General features: G+C 39.0%; 1 protein-coding gene across 1 annotated transcript in view; it reads right to left on the bottom strand.

Annotated features, from left to right (window-relative positions):
* Nucleotides 1-23,538, bottom strand: part of LMLN (leishmanolysin like peptidase) — a 106,806-nt gene that overhangs the window by 12,739 nt on the left and 70,529 nt on the right. The window contains exons 12-15 of the mRNA XM_019650875.1: nt 23,092-23,202; nt 8,575-8,707; nt 7,234-7,393; nt 4,631-4,761 (exon numbers count right to left, since the gene is read on the bottom strand). Coding sequence (XP_019506420.1) covers nt 4,631-4,761; nt 7,234-7,393; nt 8,575-8,707; nt 23,092-23,202 — 535 coding nt within the window. The remainder of the gene's footprint in view (nt 1-4,630; nt 4,762-7,233; nt 7,394-8,574; nt 8,708-23,091; nt 23,203-23,538) is intronic.

The following is a 23,538-nucleotide window of genomic DNA, read 5'->3' as shown; positions in this document are numbered from 1 at the left end:
ACTTTGGTGTATAGTGACAGCAGTCTAGTTTTCCCCTGGACCTGCAGGAACTGGCCTCCCGCAAACTTTGGTGTATAGTGACAGCAGTCTAGTTTCATTCTTTTGCACGTGGCTCTTGCAAAGTTATTTTCTAAAAAGACTTCATATTGATTTCAATTATGCGACTTTAAATATTTCTAAAACCTCTCCTGGAACTATCTTCAAAGCAAGTGCATGCTTCTGAAAATGTTTGGTGGTAGCAAATTTTTACTTTACAAGTAGGTATAATTCTTGGAAATGCCCCAAAGTTGCCCAGAAGTAAGTCTGGTAGAAGTAGTTGAATAACCTGGTTAACACTAGGTTAACCTAATAGGTGTGATGTAAAGTACTAAAATTGATTTTCTTAGATGGCTATTAAACTATCACTAAAGGCAATTTCAAAAGAAGAGTTTCAAAAGTATATTTCAACAATGGAGTCATTTTTTAATTAACTCTATCATCAAGTAAGTTTAAATATAATACTCTTTTAGAAATTTAAGTTATAATAAGCTTTCGAGAAAACAAACAACAAAGTGTAACCTCTTCCATAGCCTGTCATCCAATGACCCACACCTAATAAGCATCACTATAACTTTAGTGCAAAATAATCATCTTTTAAGTGAGAACTAAGTACCATGCTTTGTGCTGAAAAGGATATCAAAGAAGTACACAACAGTGTCTGTCCTCTACCAGCTTTAGTTGAGAAAAAAATGGGTGGGGCATAATTTTTTTCCCCCAGAAAATTGACAGTGTGAGACTGTTTTATAATTAACCCTCTGTCGGGCGCAACTGATCTCACAGATTCATTGCACACAAATTTTCAAATATGAGATACGTCTTTTTAAAAAAAATTTTTTATTGGGGAATTGGGGGAGGGGAACAGCCAAGTTGTTATCCTTCAGTCTTAGTTGTGGAGGGCGCAGCTAGCTCAGCTCCAAGTCCTGTCGCCATCCGGTCGCCCGTCGGCAGCTCACAGCTGCTCAGCTCAAGGTGCCGTGTTCAATCTTAGTCGCGGGAAGGCGTAGCCCACCATCCCATGTGGGAGTTGAACCAGCAACCTTGTTGTTAGGAGCATGTGCTCTCACCAGCTGAGCCATCCTGCCATGTGTTGGCTGCTCAGTGGCAGCTCAGCTCAGGCGCAGCTCACTGGCCTATGTAGGAATCGAACCAGCGACCCTGTTGCTCAGAGCTTGCGCTCTAACCAACTGAGCCACTCGGCCAGCCCATGAAATATATCTTGACTGTACTAAATTACAAACATGACTGGCGATAGGTTATGGTAGAGGGGGGAGATATGGAAGCGATGAGTCACAATACTTAACTGTTAGATATTTGAAAATTTGTGTGCAATGAATCTGTGAGATCAGTTGCGCCGGACGGAGGGTTAAGAGTGAATAAACGGTATAAACAAGAGCAATTAAGATTAGAAAGTTTCATGGAAGAAAGAGCATTTATATCCTAAAGATAGTCACAGGATTTGGATCAGCGAGGGAGAGATGTTGTACCTGGCAGGTTGTGTCAGAGAGCAAGTGGGTGAGGAGGGTAACTACACAGGGGTGGGAGAAGGTGGAAGGGATGTCGACAAATCAAATAAGTAAGCATACTGACGATGATGAGCGCAGATGTCTCACTGTCAGAGAACCGAGTTACAGATATGGAAAGGGAAAGAACTAAAATGAACCCTTTGGTGTTGGACTAGAATCAAAGATGTTAGTGCAAACTCATGGTTTTATATATACACACAAGTATGAGTGTATATATAAATTACATAATGCATATATTTTCTAGCTCTGTCTACCAAGAGGGCCCTGGGAGCAGCTCTATCCCAATAGCAATAAACAGTACATCTAGAGCCAGATCTTAGTCTCTGAACACCACACTCCACTAAAGGAAACTAGAGCTCCTTGGTGAAATGGCTGCTTCTGGGCTGGGGCAAAGAAAGTAAAAATAGGCATACAACATCTTTGCTAGAAAGCAAGGAAATAGTCAAAGAAAGACGGGGACAGGCCAAAGGTCACAGGAACCAGCCTGAAGGGGGTCCCTCTGGCCAAAACCGGGGCAACTTGAATATCAAAATAAATAATGACAGTAATGGTAATACCCATCGAATAAAATGGAATCCATAAGTCAATACTGATATAAATACATAAATTAATAAAATTAATAAGAAGTAAGTTGACACAGTACCTGCCCCAAAAATACTTATTAATTACAAAATTAATTAAAACAGAAAAAGAGTAACTTGTCAGTGGAAAAGTCTCGTAGATACCAACATCCTAACATCACCAGTAAAGTGACAAATCAAGAGTGGACCACCAGAGTACAAGCATCACTTCTGTGATATTATTGCCCCAAATAAATTACCAGAATTTAATAAAACAGACAAACCTGAATTGAGACACATCCTAGAAAAGAACTGGCTTGTCATCTTTAAACGTATCAAGGTAATGCAAGTCAAGAAAAGACTGAGGAGCTGTTCCAGACTGAAAAATGACAGAGACATGACAACTACGCAACATGTGACAATAGTGCAGATCCTACTGCTACAAGGACATTATTGGGACAACTGGCAACACTTAAATGAAGTGAGAATTAGATATAGCAATCTTAATTTCCTGATTTTTGGGAGGGTAGTATTGTGGTTCTAAAGGAAGATGTCCTTGTTTATAAGAAATACACATTAAAGTATTTGGGAGTGAAGGAGAAGCATATCAGCAATTATACTTAAATGACTCGGGAAAAAATATTTTGTACCATTCTTGCAACTTCTCTGTCAAAATAAGTAAAACAAACAACAAAAACAAAACAGCTAATCCATATGTTAATTGTTTGGAAATCATACACACTTTCCCACATAAATTGTGGTTAGTATTAAATTAGTAAAATTAACTGACAACACTAGGTACAGGGAAGCCAAATAGTACATTCAATCTTTGTATATGGTATTACAAATCTGCATAATCCCCATCCTCCTATTATAGTTGTCACTGTTTTAGCTTTATCCCCTTTAACCTAATATTCTCACTTATGGAAATTTATTTCAAAAATAAATTTTAAAAAAGGTAAAATATATAAGTATACTTCTAATAGCATTTTTACATAGTGAAAATTAACTAAATATATAACAAGAATGTGACTTTCCAAATTATGATACTTTAAAATGATGTAATATTCTATAGCCATAAAGAATAGTATTATTATTAGAAAAACTTGGAAAGGGTGTTTTGTTCTGCATATAGAGTACCCAGTGATGGCAGCGAAACAAAATTATGTTATGTGGTTACACTACGTCAAAATTATGTATTTAATCAATACATAAATCTTTAATCAAATTTATCAGAAAATTGTTGCTGGATTATAGCTGTCCGATTATAGCTGGAAAGTGTTTATTTTTAATTATCTTTTATAAGGTCTCAAAGAGAATTTTATATGAATTGTATGGTGTGTGAACTATATCTCAATAAAGCTGTTACCAAAAAAAAGTTAATTTTATAAGTAACTTTAGAAATAATATATTATGCTAAGTGAAATAAGTCAGACTGAGAAAGACACATACCATATGATCTCACTTATACGTGGAATCTAAACAACAAAATAAATGAACAAATAAAACAGAAACAGACCCATAAATACAGAGAACCAACTGATGGTTACTAGATGGGAGTGGGGTTGAGGGACTGGGTGAAAAAAATGAAGGGATTAAGAAGTACAAATTGGCAGTTACAAAATAGTCACAGGATGTAAAGTACAGCAGAGGGAATATAGTCAATAATATGGTAATAACTATGTATAGTGCCAGGTGGGTACTAGACTTATTAGGGGTATCACTTTGTGAGGTATATAAATGTCTAATCACTATGTTTTGTACACCTGAAACTAATAAAATTAATTAATTAATTAATTAAAATAATAGTTAAATTCCCAGCTACAAAATTCACGTAGCTCTTGCAGCTGAAATGGCACAACAAATTCTTATTTTTCAGTTTTCAGGATCACACTCTCCTCCCTGACATCCATTGGTACAGAATGGAATATTCATTAAGTTGGATGCTCCTACGTTACAGAATGTCTGTATCTTAATAAGTTCTTAATGGGGTGATGCAGTCATTTACTATCAGATATGCAAATAAGATAATTAAGGAAATAGTAATTTTCCCCCTTTTGGTTTTTAATTTCAAAGGAAAAAAACTATTATTAATCAGTAGTTAATTTATTAATTCTTAAATCTATGTTTTCCTTAGATCTTATACAACAAAATTGTAAATTTTTTCCATTACAAAGTAATACCTATTCAAGAACAAAATTACGTATTTTCCATTATTTCCTTAGGCTATATGCCCAGAAGTAAAATTATTATAAAACTTGCTGATATACAGCAATTATATATTTTTAAACAAATGGAGAAGGGCAATTTCTCTCAAAAAAATGACAATATGTTCTTCACAAAACACAAACATCCAAAGAAATATTTATATAAGTAAACAAGAAAAGTTACAGTATTAATCAGTAAATTAACTATAAAAAGATAAAATGTATTTTAAAATATAAAAACCAAATAATGAGATAAAATTACATAATATTTCGTATAATTATTAACAATCATTTAGTTTACCTGATAACATCCACTTCCCCAGTCTGGGTAACTCAGCCTCCTTTCACACTTTTCCATGACAAATGCTGATTTTTGAATTAGACAAACTGAATGAGGTCCGTATTTTTCAGCACCATAGTTTTTAAAAAGGTCTGAAGCAAACCAGAAAAGTTTTCTTAAAAATTGACTTTCAAAGAACAAGAAACTGAAGCATTCCATTCTTATTATTAAAAGTTGCTTTAAAAATCAAACATGTTTAATAGAAAAACTTCCAATGAAAAACATCAAAAGAAAGAGGTCTCCAAACTCAAACTGAGCTCTCAGTAAAGAAACCAATGGGAGAAAATTATTATATCAGAAACAAGAGATAAAACTGGGCCTAAAATATTTAAGTTAGATATATAGAGGAAATGGCATGAAGAATCACCTTCACTGGTGGCCTAAACTGGGGTCATCTCCCAAGTAATCCAACATAGGATGGCCAACGATTTATATAATGAAAGTGTTTTGGGGTGATGCAACTTCTGCAAACTTGTATTTTCAATTTATGTCATTTCCTGGAAGTTCATACTGATTTAGTTATAGACTAAGCACAAACCTGCAGAGGTATGGGGTGGACTCGGTGACCTCTAAAATGGACAAAGGGATTCTTAAACTCTAGCAATAATTTGCTCTCTTTACACTTAATACAAGTAAGTTTTATCCTGAAAGTAGAGTTCAATTAGCCCATTTTGAAATATTATAAAGTATTTTATTTTGTCAGTTTTGAAAAACCTTAATTATATAAGCTAAGAAAAAGAATGTAAAACAGAACTCTATATTTCTTTTATATATAAGTTCTTCAAAGTCCTTAAAAAACACTGTGGGGGCTGGCCGAGTGGCGCGTTGGTTAAGAGCTGGCTTGGGACGCCAGCTCTGAGCAGCAGGGCCCCGGTTCGGATCCCACATGGGGGCCAGTGACACTGCCCTCTACAGCTAAGGTGGTAAACAACAGCTCGACCTGGAGCTGGGCTGCTGTGAGATGCCAGCGACGGCGTAGGCTGCAGCCCCTGCTGCAGTGGGCTGCCATAAGCTACCGTGTGTGGCTGGCAGACGGTGTGAGCTGCCAAGAGCCACCATGAGTGGCCATCCAGAGGCCGGCAACTGATCTGCCTCACCCGGGGAGAGCACAATAATACCAACATGGGACAGTGAAGCAACGTCCTCCACAACTAGACTGAAGAACAAAAGGACAGCAACTTGTCTGTTCCCCTTCCCCTGATTCCCCAGTAAAAAAATAAACACTGTGATCAGCATTTAAAAAAAGAAGGGCAAGCAAACTACAACCCTACAACCCACAGGCCAAATCCAGAGGGTTACTGGTTTTTATCAAGTTTTCCTGAACACAGCCGTACTCATTCATTTACATAGTGTCTATGACTGCTTTCACACTGCTTTCACACTATAGCAGCAGTGTTGAGTAGTTGCAACACTGACTGTATGACCCACAAAGCCTAAAATATTTACTATCTTGCTCTTTACAATAAATGTTTGCCAACTCCAGCTCTAAAACAATAAAATGTGATACTATATTTTTGACAAATCCATAATTGACAGACCTGGGCATTTCTTTTGCTTTTAATATGGAACTGCTAAGTAGTTGTATCATACATTTATTAAGTAGGTGAGTGATGGAAAAAAATAACTGTACAAACCCAGTTACATCTGCCAGGTTTAAGAATAAAAGAAAAAAATATTACGCAAATTTAAATTTTAAATGACTACTTTGTAATAAAGTATGGGATAGGACAGGGGAGAGGGGTGTGGAGGGGGAAGACCAGGTTAAAATTTTTGATGACCACAGAGAAAAAACTACTCATTGCTGTGTACTCACATATCAGATGTGAGAATATTTTATTTACAAAGGTGGTTAGTATGAGCTATAACTATGATTGCTGAATATCCAATTGCCACACTGTTTATTCCTTTGATTCCTATAAAGAGGGAATAAATAATATGGCAATACATTTTACTAGCCATGGGACAACAGTGCGATTCTGATATCTGGAAAATGATGTTACTTCTAAATTACATAAAATGCACACTCCTCAGGGAAGGAAAAAATAGGATACCTAATGTAATTAACTCAAAACAGCTCTCCTTTGCAGGATCCTGCACTAACACCAATTAACTGTATCACTTAGTGTCTCTTCATTCATCTGTAAAGTTCAATAACATCTTCTCTACATCTCTCATCAGGTTTTTAGGAGATTAAAGTGAAACAATAAAAATGGAAGTGCTTTGCGAATGAAAAGTGTCATGCAGATGTAGTGTGTGTGTATACATGTGCAAGTGTATCTCATAGCTAACAAACCTTTCTATGTGTCATGGTTCTAAGCTCTTATTATATTAATTCATTTAATTCTCACAACATATCTATAAGATAGGTATTATTATCCACTTTGTACAGAGGAGGAAACTGAGGCACAGAGAAGTTAAGTTACTTACAACAGATGGGCAGCAGTGGAACCACAATACAAACTCAGATAGTCTGACTCCAGGGTCTGTGCCCTTAATCACTATTTTACATTGCTGGTATATAATTGTAATATGTATATAACATTTCATTTCGCTAGACTACTAACCTGGTTGATTTTCCAATATTCTACAATCTGAGCTGCGTTGATATTCACCACTTAAATGCCAACTGAACTCCTGACTGAAAGGGCAATAGTCAGCAATTTCTACTGAGCCACCATAATAAGGCAAATCTTCTGCAGGTAGTCCATTGAGTTCATCAAAGTACTACAAAAATAATTATTAGGAAAAAAGGAAAGAAAGAAACATTCTGTATAATCAAAACAAAGCCCACAGGAAATTTATAGCCACCCTCTAATGCTGTGTAACACAACGAAGATATTAATGTAGTTTTCTTCTTCATATATAGTACAACACAAAGATAGTAATATACTACCTCAGGTATGTCAAAGTTGCAGTTTTAGAAATACGCAAGGTAAATAGTAAATGGGTCTGTTTTTTATTAGATAAAATTTGACTAATGTTTTTAAAGGCTGAAAAGGAAGACTTTTAAGAGTTGACAAAACAAAACTAATGCATAGAATTAAGACTGTAAATATACTGTACTTCAAGTGTTTTGGGGAGAATTAATTTATATATTGTTTTGAGAAACTTGAAAAAATAAAACTGAGAAAATGAAAGAGATCATATACGTATGTACAATACTTTGAACACCAAAAGAACAAGGCACCAGATAAATCTTAAAGGTTTCACATTTTACACCCACGCATTGAATTATAGTACTATGCCTAAAATATAGTTGCCATCTTATGGTGTGTGAAGCACTCAGCAAGCTCATAAATATATGTAGGAAGCTCAAAATTTAACAACATTTTAAGTTAGCTTCTGAGCTATCATTTCTGACTCAAGAGTGCTTTGAAAATGGCAGGCAAGCTGAGGCTTTTTGGAGAGAGCCATGGCAACAAACACTTAAAAGGTCAAATCAAATGCAAACTGAACATGTAGGATCATTTCCTTCACCTTTTACATCCCACATTCAAATCTTTTCTAAAACAAAACTTCCAAGCCTTCTAGTTAACTGGATTAGAGTACCTCAGTTATTTCCTTTAAAAGAACCTCGTTTTCTGTGTAAATTAGAGGAAATTAAAGACGAAGACTTTAAAAACAATTAGAAAGAAAAAACAAGCAGTTAAAAACAGTTAGATCGAAATAAATATTCCAAATGCCTCTAACCATTTCTACAAGGCACTGCTACATATTAATTACTTGCTATCAATAGCACCTAGGTTATAAAGAAATGGAGGAATTCCTCAGCTTTGTTCTGACTTGTAGAAAACAAATAGGACCTTGCAAATTGGAAAGCTTAAGAGAACTCACTCCTTTAATTCAAAATGGAAACTTCTTTTTAAAAAGTTGATTCCTAAAATTGTGCCCCAAACACATGTTACCTGGTACTCTCGAGGCAAAGGTTTCGGGAACTTCTGCAAGTTACACACTGCAACTGCTCTCTGGTCCTGTCTGCATGTTAACTGCAAGGGATTACTTCTGAGGGTGTCACAGTAAGGGCTCAGCATCTGTCTCCTGCACACAAAGATAAACACCACGGAATAAAACCTTAAAGAGAATATCACAAGTCTATGCTAGAGCTTATCTTTTCCATTATAACTTCAATGTTTTCATAGCTTAAAAATAATTGCTAAAACAGGTGATAAACTTATTTTTCAAAGGGTAAAAGGAATGTTTAATGTAGATGTGAAAGATTAATGCCAGAAGAATTATAACATTATTTCAATGTTGTTAAATAAAACCCTGTTTATCTCTTTCTCCACTTTTGCCAGTAAAATGGAGTTCTGGAGACCCGATTTGCAATTTTTATGACAAATAATGAAATTCCAAATCCTGCCTAAAAATACAAATCTTCATAATTAGCACATGGAGTCACAGAAACATGAAAATGATGTCCCCTCTGTCCTGCAGCCACAGAATGAAATATTTTCTTTTCTAGGCCATAATCTAGAGCAAACAATCCTGTCTGACAATTTGTTAAACTGAAAACATTAACAGGATAATCTTGTTTTCCTGTGCGAAACAAAGAGTGAGTGTGAATAATCCTAATTGTTACAACTTGTTCTGTTCTGTTAAGTCTAATTTTAGAAGTACAATTTAGAAAAAGTGGTCTTGTTATTCTCCAAAAACATCAGAATCTGATGCACTGTCCTGTCAAAAGATCTTCAAACAAACCTAAAACCCTCATCAGTCATCTTATTGAAAATTGTAATATATATTATATTAATGTTGTCATAATAGTAATGTTATAAATGAAATTCCATTATTCCTAAACAATATAAATCCGATCACGACTGGTCTGCCAAATTGTTAATAGTATCACTTTTCCTCTTCTCCCACATGCTTGTTAAGGGAAAAAAGTGTAGGTTGGATTTCTTATTTTAAGGAAGATTGATACTTGTTGCCTTACAGCCTCATCCTCGACTGCCCCCCCACATCAGCCCCTGACCTAACAAGGTCAGGAGGGAGTGTCCTGGAAAACTGGGACCCGGCGGAATGATGTCGGTCATCTCCCTTAGTTCATGGCCGCAGCTGCAGCTGCACCACCCTGGGGGTTGTGTGTGTGGGAGTACGAAGGCACAGCATGTGTTGGAGTACTATGGGTCTGGTTGATGGTAATTGGCCTTAAGGCACTTATCACACGGACTTTAGAAAATATAAAAAAGTTTTACTCCTTTGAAGTTTCTTAATAAAAGCTTCACGTTGGTCTGATTAGGTGCTCAGTTCCAAAGAGAGAAAACTGCAGCCCCCTGGCCTTGTGTCATAAATCTATCTTTGTCTCTTTTATTTTCTTTCACCCTGTGCCGTCCCCTCATTCATCACTGCCTGTGCTGTGCAGGACGCGGCATCTGGCGCCCAACGTGAGAGCTCCAAGAGGGAAGGAAGACTTAGAGTCTAAGAAAAAGAAAAGAAAAAAATTCTACGGTGAAAAGGGCCCGGGAGGAGCCGCAGCAAGCTGCCTGGTAAGGGGGCAGGGTAGATCCCGGAAGATTTAACCAGGGTAACCGAGGTATTAACTAATTTCTAAACTTTCGTGTGAAAGAGTGTGAAAGTGTGAGTGATTGATTGTAGCTCCACAGCATTGCTATGGAGTTTGTTTGGGTCCTTATCTGCGGTTCCATGGCCCAGCCATAAAGGCATAACGGTGACTTGGCAATCTGTCAACCAGGCCTGGGATTTATACAGGCGCACCTTAACCGAGGCAGACCTGAAAGTCACGCGAGAGACGCGGCCAGAAGGGCATCTGAGTGAACTTTGAGTGAAACTTATTCCTTTCTTTCCTTTTACTAACATGGGTAATGTTCATAGTCAATACAGACCTTATATCTGCTTGTTGAAGCAGCTTATTAAGAAAGGAGGGATTAGGGCCGGCCGAGTGGCGCATTGGTTAAGAGCTGGCTTGGGACGCCAGAGGGCCCCTGTTCGGATCCCACATATGAGGGCCGTGACACTGCCCTCCACAGCTAAGATGCTGAACAACAGCTCAACCTGGAGCTGGGCTGCTGTGAGTCACCCGCGATGGCAGGTGGGTTGCCATGGGCTACCGTGTGTAGCCAGCAGCCAGCGTGAGCGGCCAGTAGCCGCAGTGGGTGGCCGTCCAGAAGCCGGCGACTGATCTGCCTCGCCTGGGAAGAGCGCAATGATGGTGCCAACTTGGGCCAGTGAAGCAACGTCCTCCACAACTAGACTGAAGAACAAAAAGGACAGCAACTTGTCTGTTCCCCTTCCCCCAATTCCCCAATAAAAATCTTAAAAAAAAAAAAAAAGGAGGGCTTAAAGTCTCAGAAAAGAAATTGGAGGAGCTTTTAAAGGTCATAGAGACTCATTGCTCCTGGTTTCCTAACTTAGGGACCTTGGACTTAGAGCCATGGGACGCTGTAGGCAAACACCTCAGTGAGATATAGCGTCAGGGAGTCTCACTCCCAGCCACAATTTGGGATACGTGGAGGCTGGTCTGGTCAGTTTTAGAACCACTGCAAACTGACATGGAAGATGAAGCGGAAGATAATGATCAGGGTTGTAAAAATCAGAAAGTAAGTTCTGAGGAAGATGGAGATCAAGAGGAAACTCCAGAGGAAAGGGAGAAAGGTTCTTTAGAGGCACCCACAGTCATTCCAAAATCGTTACATCCACCTTTGAAAGGCTGTTTGGAAAACTATAATTCATCCACCACACTCCTTTACCTCAGTCTCCTCCGCCTTTGCAGCCGCTTTTATTCACGGCGCAGAAAGAGAAACTTCTCAGAAAGCCGCTCAAGGGCAACAATCCTTTTCTCTCTGCTGCCCGAGCACCTCCCCTGCCTGCCGGAGGCTCTCACAGGCTGTTATCTGAAGTGGAGCGAGGCGTACAACAGGCTAGGTTAGAAGGAGACTTGGATGCTTTGGCTTTCCCTGTTGTCGTTCATGAGCGTGTCGCCCCTGCTGCAGACCACCCTGAAGGAGTCCAGGAGCTTAGCTGTGAGCCCTTTTCTTTCAAATTGCTTAAGGAGCTCTAACAGGCTGTGATTCAGCATGGACCTGCTTCTCCATACACAATGGGCCTTCTTAAAGGAATAGCAGATGGCCATCGATTGATTCCAGTAGATTGGAACGCCCTGGCCAAAACGTGTCTGTCTTCCCAACTTTTACAATTCAAGACATGGTGGATTGATGGTGCAGAAATGCAGGGCAGACATAATCAGGCTCATAATATTGATGTAGCTAAAGATCAGTTATTAGGAGTTGGTGATTGGACAGACACTCACCATCAATTAGATATGGAAGAAGAGGCTTTAGCTCAGCTCACACGAATTTGTTTGATGGCATGGGAGAAGCTAGAGATGGAAGGTAAAACTCCATCCTCTTTTCAGAGAGTTTTACAAGGTCTTCAGGAACCTTACTCAGAATTTATGCTTGCAGGGTGCTATAAATAAGCAGGTCAACAATGCTCAAGCGGCTGAGACAATTTTACAAATTATGGCTTATGATAATGCTAATGAGGATTGTAAAAAAGCAACAGGAGCTCAGAAAGGAAAAACAGATGCCATGGGGTATCTTCGTTTATGTCAAGGGGTAGGAACAGAACAGTTTAAAGCAACCATGCTTGCTCAGGCTATTACAGGGTTAACAGTGGGAAAGAACAAATTCCCTGGCACTTGCTACAATTGTGGAAAGGCTGGTCATACTCCAAAGGAGTGCCTAAAGAAAAACAGAAATAGCTCCCGCCCACCTAATACTTCTGCTCCAGTGGAATCTAAGCCGCCTGGTTTATGTCCTAGGTGCCAAAAAGGAAGACACTGGGCAGCTGAGTGTAGATCAGTTTTTCATAAGGATGGAGCTCCCCTTCAGGGAAATGGGAAAAGGGGCCAGCCCCAGGCCCCGACAACAACTGGGGCATATGTGACACCAGCCGTTCCTCAGAATTACCAAGCTGTGCGTCCCCCAAACTTTCAGTACAACAATTAAGCCCTGCTACTGAGGGAAGTGCCGCAGTAGACATTTGTACGGCACAGGATATTTTATTACTTCCTGGAGAATCACCTCTTCATGTGGCTACAGGAATTTTTGGGCCGATTCCCCCAAATACTGTTGGACTTCTCCTTGGTCGCTCTAGCTTAACTTTCAAGGGAGTCACTGTCCATACAGGTATAATTGATTCTGAATATGAAGGAGAGATTCAAATTATAATGTCATCCTCAGTTCCCTGGTCAGCAAAAAAAGGAGAGCTGGTAGCACAATTACTCCTGCTCCGGTACATTCTCCCAGGAAAAAAAGAGGATGCAGAAAAGGGGAACTGGCAGTTTTGGAAGTACAGGACAGGCAAGTATTTTTCTGGCAGAAAAAATCTCAGGAATTCATCCTGTTTGTCAAATTGAAATCCAAGGCAAGAAATTTCAAGGTCTTTTAGACACTGGAGCTGATGTTTCAATAACCAGTTCTCAAGAATGGCCAAAAGGCTGTAAGTTACAGGAGCCTGATATCAACATAGCTGGAGTAGGCAGAGCCTCAGGCTTACACCAGAGTGTTTGCATTCGTCCTTGCATTGGGCCGGAAGGTCAACAAGTCTTTTTACAACCCTATATTGCTGGCATTCCAGTCAATCTATGGGGTCGAGATTTACTTACACAATGGGAAGCAGAAATCTGGATCCCCCCAGGAAGTATAGCCCACAAAGTAAAAAAAGTGAGTCAAATGGGATTTCAGCCAGGAAAAGGGTTAGGGAGATTTAATCAGGGAATTACTCAGCCTATTCAGCCCTCGCTTCAGCAGGGGAGGGGACTAGGTTATAAATCAGACTATCAAAAGCCTTTTTAATAGAGGCCACTATTGCAGAGCTACGAGCACCTGTGCCTCTTAAATGGACTAACAACAAGCCTCTCTGGATCCAACAGTGGCCCCTCTCTCAGGAAAAATTAGAGGCCTCAACAGAACTAGTACAGATTCAATTAGAGCAAGATCATATAGAACCTTCCACTAGTCCCTGGAATTCTCCAGTATTTGTCATCAAGAAAAAATCAGGAAAGTGGAGAATGCTCACAGACCTCAGAGCTATAAATGCTGTTATAGAGTCTATGGGTGCATTACAGGCTGGGCTCCCACAACCTTCTATGATCCCAAAAAATTGACCTTTAATAGTGATTGATTTACAGGGGTGTTTGTACACAATCCCTTTACAGCCTCAAGATTGTCCTCAATTTGCATTTTCAATTCCCTCTATTAACAATAAAGAACCTATGAGGAGATATCAGTGGAAAGTGCTTCCACAGGGAATGCTTAACAGCCCGACCATTTGTCAGCTTTTTGTAGCTCGAGCACTTATACCAGTAAGAACTAAATTTTCTGATTGTTATATCATTCGTTATATGGATGACAGTCTCTGTGCTGCGTCCTCAATGGAGCAGCTGGCTGCATGTTTTTGGGGTTTTTTTATTTATTTTTTTTTATTGTTAGTTTCAGGTGTACAGAACAATACAATAGTTACCCTTTTCACCCTCACCAGGTAACAACCCTGGCTGCATGTTTTAAACTACTTAAAAAGCAGCTTGAATTAGCAGGACTTAACACTGCTCCAAATAAAATTCAAACAACCGCGCCAATACAGTACTTGGGTACTGTTGTGGAAAGATAGTCTATCAGACCTCAAAAGGTTCAAATCAGAAGAGATCAAGCCTACTTTAAATGATTTGCAAAAATCCTACTTTAGGTATTCCTACCTATGCTCTCAGCAATTTATTTGGCCTTTTACGAGGACCTTCACAGCTTGACAGTCCTCGCCAATTAACTCCTCAGGCTAATCAAGAATTAGAATTTGTTGAGCAAAAAATACAAGAAGCTCAGATACAACATGTGGATCCCTTTTTAACCTTTACAGATCTTAATTTTCTCCACGCCACATTCCCCAACAGCGATTATTGTACAACATGATCAATTGGTTGAGTGGCTTTTTCTACCTAACAATTTTGTTAAATCTCTTCCAACCTATGTGGAGTTAATTTCTGAACTCATATCAAGAGCTAGGACCAGAGTCTTTCATCTTAATGGAAAAGAGCCTAATCAGATTGTAGTTCCTTTTAAGAAACAGCAAATATCTCGCTTAAATACTCATGCCGAGTCTTGGCAAATCGCCATCAGTGACTTTTATGGAATTATTTACAATCATTATCCTAAAAATAAATTGTTTCAGTTTCTGCAAAGAACTAATTGGATTTTACCTAAGAAAATTAGGCAGACGCCTATTTCTCCGGGTCTGACAGTCTTCACTGATGGATCTAGCAATGAATGGCAAGGCAGCAATTGTCAGTGAGAAGGGTCATCAGCTTATACACACAAACTGCACTTCAGCTCAACTGTTAGTAGCAGTGTTAACTGCTTTGCAAACATTTTCTGACCCTCTGAATATTGTTTCTGATTCAGCTTATGTAGTTCATACAGTGCAGAACATTGAGACGGCGTCTCTATCTTACAATTCAGGTTCGTCTCTTCAAATTTTATTTACTCAACTCCAGCAGGTTGTAAGAAACCGTCAGCATCCCTTCTTTATTATGCACATTCGTGCACACACCACCCTGGCCAGGTCCGATGACACAAGGCAATTCAATTGCTGATTTATTAGCAGGGAGTGCCCAGGTTGCTGAAGCAACTCACTTTCACTCGTTAACCCATACTAATGCTGGTGGCTTGCATTCAAGGTTTTCTATCACAAACAAATAAGCCTGTCATATAATACAGACATGCCCTACCTGCCAGATCCTTAATGCACCTCAGGAATGCCTTGAAGGAGTAAATCCTCGAGGTCTCGTTCCTAATGATATCTGGCAAATGGTCTCATTCCTAATGATATCTGGCAAATGGACAGTTACTCACGTTCCCTCCTTTGGAAAATCCTAATTTGTACATGTTACAATTGATACTGCCTCTGGCTTTCTTGTGGCCACAGCTCAGACAGGAGAGGCCGCAGCCCACTCTTGCCGTCACTTATTAACCTGTTTTTCTATTATGGGCCTTCCTAAGAACATAAAAACTGATAATGGACCTGCTTATACCAGCTCTAAATTTGCAAACTTTTGCACCACCTGGCAAAATTACTCATACCACAGGCATCCCTTACAACCCACAAGGTCAAGCCATTGTGGAACGTGCCAGTTCAACCTTAAAGAAACAGTTGCAAAAACAGAAAGGGAGAGACATAAGAGAGACCCCACAGGTGCAATTAGCAAAGCTATGTTTACTTTAAATTTTTTAAATTCATCTGGTTCAAGCACGGAGCCATACCTTGGGCAGACTGCAGATGAAAGGCATTTTCATAATAGCCCGAGGTCACTGGAAAATGTGCCCATTTGGTGGAAAGACATTCAGACTAATCAATGGCATTTGGGAACATTGTTGACATGGGGACGAGGTTTTGCTTTTATTTCTCCAGGTCCAGAAAACGTCCTTTGTGGGTACCTGGCCGGTGTGTCAAACCATATCATGAGCGACACACCAAGGAAAAGGAAGCCGATATGGCCAAAGATTGTGAGACATGATCGGCCCCTCGACTGGCCCATGGGAGATGAGGACTATGGCTTCCTGTCCAAGCCTCTAGGGCAGCGGTTCTCAACCTTCCTAATGCCGCGACCCCTTAATACAGTTCCTCATGTTGTGGTGACCCCCAACCATAAAATTATTTTCGTTGCTACTCTATAACTGTAATTTCGCTGTTATGAATCATAATGTAAATATCTTTTTGTTTTCCGATGGTCTTAGGCGACCCCTGTGAAAGGGTCGTTCGACCACCAAAGGGGTCGCCACCCACAGGTTGAGAACGGCTGCCTAGGGTGTGGGAAGGTTCCCCAACTGTTCATATTGTTTTGCAACTCCTTCATAAGATTTTGCATAGAACTAAAAGATTTATTGGCCTTTTAATTGCAGCCATTATGGGGATAATAGCTATAACAACTGTTGCTGCTGTCTCTGGAGTAGCTCTTCACCAGACTGTGCAGACTACCCAATTTGTACAGCAATGCCATGAAAATGCAAGTAAAACTTGGAATCAGCAGATAAGAGTTGATCAAGAAATCAGCGTACGTTTAGCTGATTTAGAAACAACTATTGTTTCTCTTGGACACCAGTTAGAAACTCTCCCTACTATGATCACCTTAAAGTGTGATTGGGATGTTTCCACTTACTGTGTAACTCCTTTTTCTTACAATCAGCCACGTACCCCGTGGTCGGAGGTATGAGCTCATCTCCTGGGACATATGCCAAACCTCACTGTAGATATCCTACAGTTGCAGCGAGAAGTGGATCAAATGTCTTTTACTAATCTGCAGCTCCTCCCAGGAGAGGACGCCCTTTCTGCAGCTGCAGAAGGACTTTCTACTTTGAGTCCCCTTACTTGGGTGAAAAGCCTAGGTGCAGGATTCGCCGGTGCTGTTATACTTTTATTGATTATTCTATTATTGTTGTTTAGCCCTCAGATGTGACAACATGCCCTTTGGCGAGCAATAAATGAAGAAACTGCAAAGTCTGTGTTTCTCCTTCTACATAAACAGAAAGGGGGAGATGTTGCCTTACAGCCTCATCCTCAACCGCCCCCTCCCCCACCAGCCCCTGACCTAACAAGGTCACGAGGAAGTGTCTTGGAAAACTGAGACCCGGTGGAATGATATCAGTAAAGCTTCCTCAAGGGAGTGTCCTGAAAAACTGGGACCCGGCAGAATGATGTCGGTTATCTCCCTTACTTCATGGCCGCAGCTGCAGCTGCACCATCCTGGGGGTTGTGTGTGCAAGAGTACAAGGCACAGCATGTGTTGGAGTACTATGCTTTTGGTTGATGGTAATTGGCCTTAAGGCACTTATCACATAGACTTTAGAAAAAATAAAGTTTTATTCTTTTGAAGTTTCTTAATAAAAGCTTCATGTTGGTCCGATTAGGTGCTCAGTTCCAAAGAAGGAGAGCTGCAGTCCCTCGCCTCGTGTCACAAATTTATCTTTGTCTCTTTCTCTTTTATTTTCTTTCACCCAGCGCCGTCCCCTCTCATTCATCACTGCCTGTGCTGCGCGGGACGCGGCGTTATCTCATTTAACTTTTCATAGTATAGCAATAAAACATCCCTAGGGGATTAGAGCGTCCTGAGATAAAATGTGTAAAATACCCAGTAGGCTCTGGTAAACTGGCAGCAGCACAGTGTAACAGCAAAGCACAAGCACTGACGTCATTGCACAGGCTTGGTTTCATGTACCTGCTTATTGGTGTTGATGCAACTTTCCTAAGCTTCAGCAGTAAAGCACTCAGTGCTTAGGGCATATGAGTTACTCAAGAACTGTGATTTCACTGTAAATACCACTTTTATAAAATCTTCATAGAAGGCAATTTTATAACTTTCTATGGTAAAGTTTCTAATGAATATGATCAGTAGTTCTTACTAAGGTGCTTTCTTGATACCATGAGATTTATTTCCTTTTTCTCTAAAATAAAACAGTACATAATATTCACTTTAAATTAATTAAAAATGAGTTTTGGCTAAATGAATAAAAAGGAATAAGGAGGTTAAAATGCACTGATTTTTAAAATTCTAGTTAGAGTTATTCAGGATTCATGGCTTACAAATTCTACAGCACGGCCCAACAGAACTTTCCGCAACGTATCTGTGCTGTCCACAGTAACCACCAATCATATAGTGGCTATTAGCCATTTGAAATGTGTCTAGTGCAACTGAAGACCTGAATTTTAAGTTTTATTTAACTTAATTAACTTAAATAAAAATTTATATAGCCAATTATGGCTAGTGGTACCACACTGGACAGTGCAGCTCTACAGCTGATATTAATGTCAAATAAGCTAGGCAGAGGAGTTGCGTAATTTATCGTGTTTAGTTGTTTCAAAACATAGAAACTTATTTTGTGTGTGCATGGTACATTCAAGTAATTCAAATGAGTATGGCTCTGGGTATGCACAACCATTCACTTCTCAAACCAGTCACCCAACCATAGAGAGAGAGGGTTGTTGCCACTGAAGTTAAGCACCAGCCCCTGTGCTCAGGAAGGATTATGCTGAAATCTCTACAGTAACATGGGGATATAGTCAGACAGGCTGTCCTGTGAATACTTTTGGACAGAGATGCTTCACAAGTAGGACAATTGAATGTTCATGACAGGCATTAGCAAACTTCAACTCTTGGGTCAAATCCTGCCCATGGCCTGTTGTGTTTTGTCTTTGTTTCTCCCACAACATATTTTTGTAAATAAAGTATTACTGGCACATAGCCATGCCCATTCATTTTGTCTATGGCTGTTTTTGATGTACAAAAGCTGAGTTGAGTAGTTGTGACAGAGACTATACGACCCTCAGAACCTAAAATATTTACTATCTGTCCCTTTATAGAGAAAGTTTGCCAATATCTAGCTTATGGTTCAAAGGATAAAAGAGAATTCGGGAGACCAACAGTTTCAGTTTTGAAGAGTGGAGAAGAGGAAATTTCCTTCTGTTTTTGGTTTTAGGCTATCCTATAATTGGGACCCAAAGGGGAACAGAGTTGCAGCTGTTAAAAGAAAAAAAAAATCTCTATATACTCTTGCAGCTGCAATGTTAGCTACCTACTTCCTTTAACAGACTAGAACAGGGGTTTCCAAACTTTGTTGTACATTGAAATCACCTGGGGATCTCTTTTAAAAAATACCAATTGCTGGCCGAGTGGCTCAGTTGGTTAAGAGCTCGCTCAAGACTGTGAGCTCTGAGCAACAGCGGTTCAATGTCCGGCCGGAACTGAGCTGCCGCTGAGCTGCCAAACAGGTGGCAGGATGGCTCAGCTATAAAGTAAATAAATAAATAAAATACCAATGCCTGGCTCCCATCTCCAGACGTTCTGATTTATTTGGTACGGGGAGCAACATGGGCATGGAGATTTTTTTAAATCTCTCTAGATGATTCTAATGTGCAGCAAAATTTGGACACCACCACACTAGCAAATCACGATATGGTGCTGGACTTAACTAGCTGTCCCCAAAGTAGCTGCAGGTACTTTCTGCTACCGCTTATTAGCAGCTCTTTTCATAGCAGGGTTATGACTCAGACATCAGACTCCTTATTAGAAACTATGAGTAATATGAACTGCTTTGAGACCTAGCTCAGGTGAGAAAACATTATTATTATTATTATTATTATTATTATTATTAACAATAATATATCCTACAGCACAAGAAGTACCTGTGATTTAATGAGCAAGGTGCTGAACTTGGAGGGAGAAGTTGACATCCTAGCTCTGTCCCTTGTCAGCTATCTGACCCTGGGCAAGCCACCTTGTCTCAAACTTTTTACTTATCAGTAAAATTTGAAGGTACTAGTTCTATTTTAGAGGGTTCCTTTTAGGAATGATGATAATAGGGCTACTTGAAAGTCCTATTAATCATAAATTGCCAAATAAGTGGGATAATTCAACATTATATTATTCCCAAATGGAGGTTCACAGTCTGAATGCATCACAGTAACCTGGGAAACCTTATAAATATATAATATAAAAATAAAAATGTAAGTCCCACTTCCACTTTCGGGAAGATGGAGATGTAGTTTTTCCCTTTCCTCCCTCTAAGTACAACTAAAGGGCTTAGACATTGTAAAAAAAACAAACGTAAGAACACTCTGAAAGATAGAGAGAAGAAGCCAGACCAGTTAGGGACCTTGGGACCTGAAGACTGACATGGTGGTGAGATCTTTCAACAATTGTTAAAATGACTAGGCAGAAAATCAGCAAGGATATAGAGGGACTGAACACCATCAATGAACAGGATATAATCAACATTTACAGAACACTCCACCCAATAGCAGAATATACATTATTTTCAAGTGCCTATGGAACATTTACTAAGATAGACTATATCTTAGGCCATAAAACAAACCTCAACAAATTTAAAAGAATTAAAATATACAGGGTGTATTCTCCAATTGCAATAGAATCAAACTGGAAAATCAATAACAGAGAGACAACAGGAAAATCTTCAAATACGTGGAAACTAAATAACATACTTCTAAATAATCCATGGGTAAAAGAAGTCTCAATGGAAATTAAAAAAAAAATTGCATTAACTGCTATAGACTAAATCATGTCCCCCAAAATTCATGTATTGTAGCGCTAACCCCAAATACAACTATTTTTGAAGAATGGGTCTTTAGGAAGTAATTATGGTTAAATGAGTCCATAAAAGTGGAGTCCTAATCTGATAGGATTCGTGTCTTTATAAGAAGAGGAAGAGAGACCAGAGTGCACTCTCTCTGCCACGTGAGGATGCAGTGAGAAGGCAGGTGTCTACAACGCAGAAAGAGAACTCTCACCAGGAACCAAAATGGCAGGTACCTTGATCTTAAGACTTTCCAGCCTCCAGAACCATGAGAAAATAATTTCTGTTGATTAAGCCACCCAGTGTATTTTGTTATGGCAGCCTGAGCAGACTAAGATATGAATGGAAATAAAAATACAACATACGGAAATTTGTGGGATATAGCTAAAGAAATGCTGAGAGGGAAACTTAAAGCATTAAATACAACAGAAAGAAGTAACATCTCAAATCAATAATTAAGAATCTAGAGAAAGAAGAATAAACTAAAAAACTAAAAACAAGCAGAAGGGATGCTATAATAAAGATAAGAGCAGAAATCAATGTATTTGAAAACAGAAAAACAGGGGCAGCCAGTTAGCTCAGTTGGTTAGAGCACAGTGCTTATAACACCAAGGTTGCCGGTTCGATCCCACAAGGGCCTCTGAGATGTGCCCTCCACAACTAGATTAAAACAACTACTTGACTTGGAGCTGACGGGTCCTGGAAAAACATACTGTTCCCCAATTTAAAAAGAAATAGAAAAACGATAGAAGACATCAATGAAACAAAAAGCTGGTTCTTTAACAAGATCGGTAAAATTGATGAACTTCTAGCAAAACTGTAGAAGAAACAAAGAGAAGAACCAAAGGATTACTTTTGTTATTTTTTTTCACACATTATAATGAATACAATCAATAATGATTACTTGTACACAGTATGAAAAAATTTATATAACATTCTTAAAAGGACAAAATTAGAGAAATGGAGAACAGATTAGTGGTTTCCAGGAGCTAAGCAGGGGCTGAGTTGGGAGGGAAGTGAATGTGGCTATAGAAGGTAAACAGGAGGGATCCTTGTGATGATGGAAATGTTCTGTATCTGACTGAATCAGTGGCAACATCCTGGTTGTAATATTGTACTACAGTTCTGTAAGATGTTACCAATCCAGGAAACTAGATAAAGTATGTACGCGGTCTGACAATTAAGTTCGCAAACTCATCCTAGAAAAAGTGCTGCATACCTCATTGCTAAATATCACTATGGTCACCTTCGAAGTACTCCCCTTGGGAAGTTATGCACTGATGACAGTGCCTAGTCCACTCTTCAAAGCAATTTTGGAACTCTTTTTCTGGAATGGCCATCAGAGCTGTCATCGTATTACCCTTGATGTCCTGAATGTTATCAAAATGTCTTCAATTATTTACTTTATATTCGGGTAAAGAAGGAAGTCATTGGGGGCCAGGTCAGGTGAGTACGGAGTGTGTTCCAATACAGTTATTTGTTTGCTGGCTAAAAATTCCCTCATAGATAGTGCTGTGTGAGCTGGTGCATTGTCATGATGCAAGAGCCACAAATTGTTGGCGAAAAGTTCCGGTCATCTAACTTTTTCACGCAGCCTTTTCAGCACTTCCAAATAGTAAATTTGGTTAACTGTTTGTTCAGTTGGTACAAATTCAAAACGAACAATCCTTCTGATATCAAAAAAGGTTAGTAACATCGTTGCAACAAGTTCGCAAACCTAATTATCAGATCTTGTATGTGATATCTGTGCATTTTTTTACAACTGCATGTGAATCTGCAATTGTCTCAGAAAGTTAAAAAAATATATTTATAACACACATAACATATAAGTGTGTGTGTGTTCGTGTGTGTGTGTGTGTGTGTGTGTGTGTGTGTGTGTATTTCCCAAAATTGGAAACTGTATTTTAAAAAAACACTTACTAGGTAATTATGTTGTGCATACAGATTTGAGAACCACTATTCAAAAATATCTTCATGTTCTTTGATACTGAATCAACAGTTGCATCTATGTTTATGAGTGCATTTTCTGAAGAAAACAACGACAGAGTATGCAAAAAGTTTGCAATATACGTATTTATGAATTACGGTCTAAACAGAAATGCTTTATGGCTCTGGCTCCCACACTGTAGATCCTTTTAGCATATGATTTAAAACAATACTGCAGCTACTTATTGTATTATCACCAAGCACTACAGATGGCTTTCTACACATTTTGAAATTAAACTGTTTAGACCACATTTTGAAAATAGGGACATTTTAGGCTCTAAAAAACAAAATCAAAATTAGTTGTGTTATCAAAGACATTATGAGGAAATATATTCTTACTTTTTTCTCTGCTGATCAATCCAGAATTTACAGCTCTTCTGGACAAAGTCACAGCCCATTCCTCGGCCCCAGTCTAACTTCTCAGCCATGCTGTAATTAGCTTTATACCAGCTGCGGAAATAATTCAAACAAATCACTTTTTATTACCGTCATTTGACAAACAATTCCAGCACACCAGTGACAAATCTCAACAATGAGCAAACTAAGACTTTAAAAAGGACTTCAGTGATCAGCACCAGAGATAAGCGTTACTAAGAAAGAATTGCTGACCATAAAACTCACAGAAGAAAGTATAGGGTCTAAATTTGCAGACATTACCCTGAGCAATATTTTTACTGATACATCCCCGTGGGCTAGGGAAGTAAAAGAAAAAAATGAACATATGGGACTACATCAAACTTAAAAGTTTTTTCACAACAAAAGAAACCATCAATAAAACAAAAAGGA

The sequence above is a fragment of the Hipposideros armiger genome, unplaced genomic scaffold (genome assembly GCF_001890085.2).
Source record: "Hipposideros armiger isolate ML-2016 unplaced genomic scaffold, ASM189008v1 scaffold_8, whole genome shotgun sequence".
NCBI classification, from domain to species: Eukaryota; Metazoa; Chordata; class Mammalia; order Chiroptera; family Hipposideridae; genus Hipposideros; species Hipposideros armiger.
The sequence above is the reverse complement of the archived record's forward strand: the minus strand, read 5'-3'. Positions and strand labels throughout refer to the sequence as shown.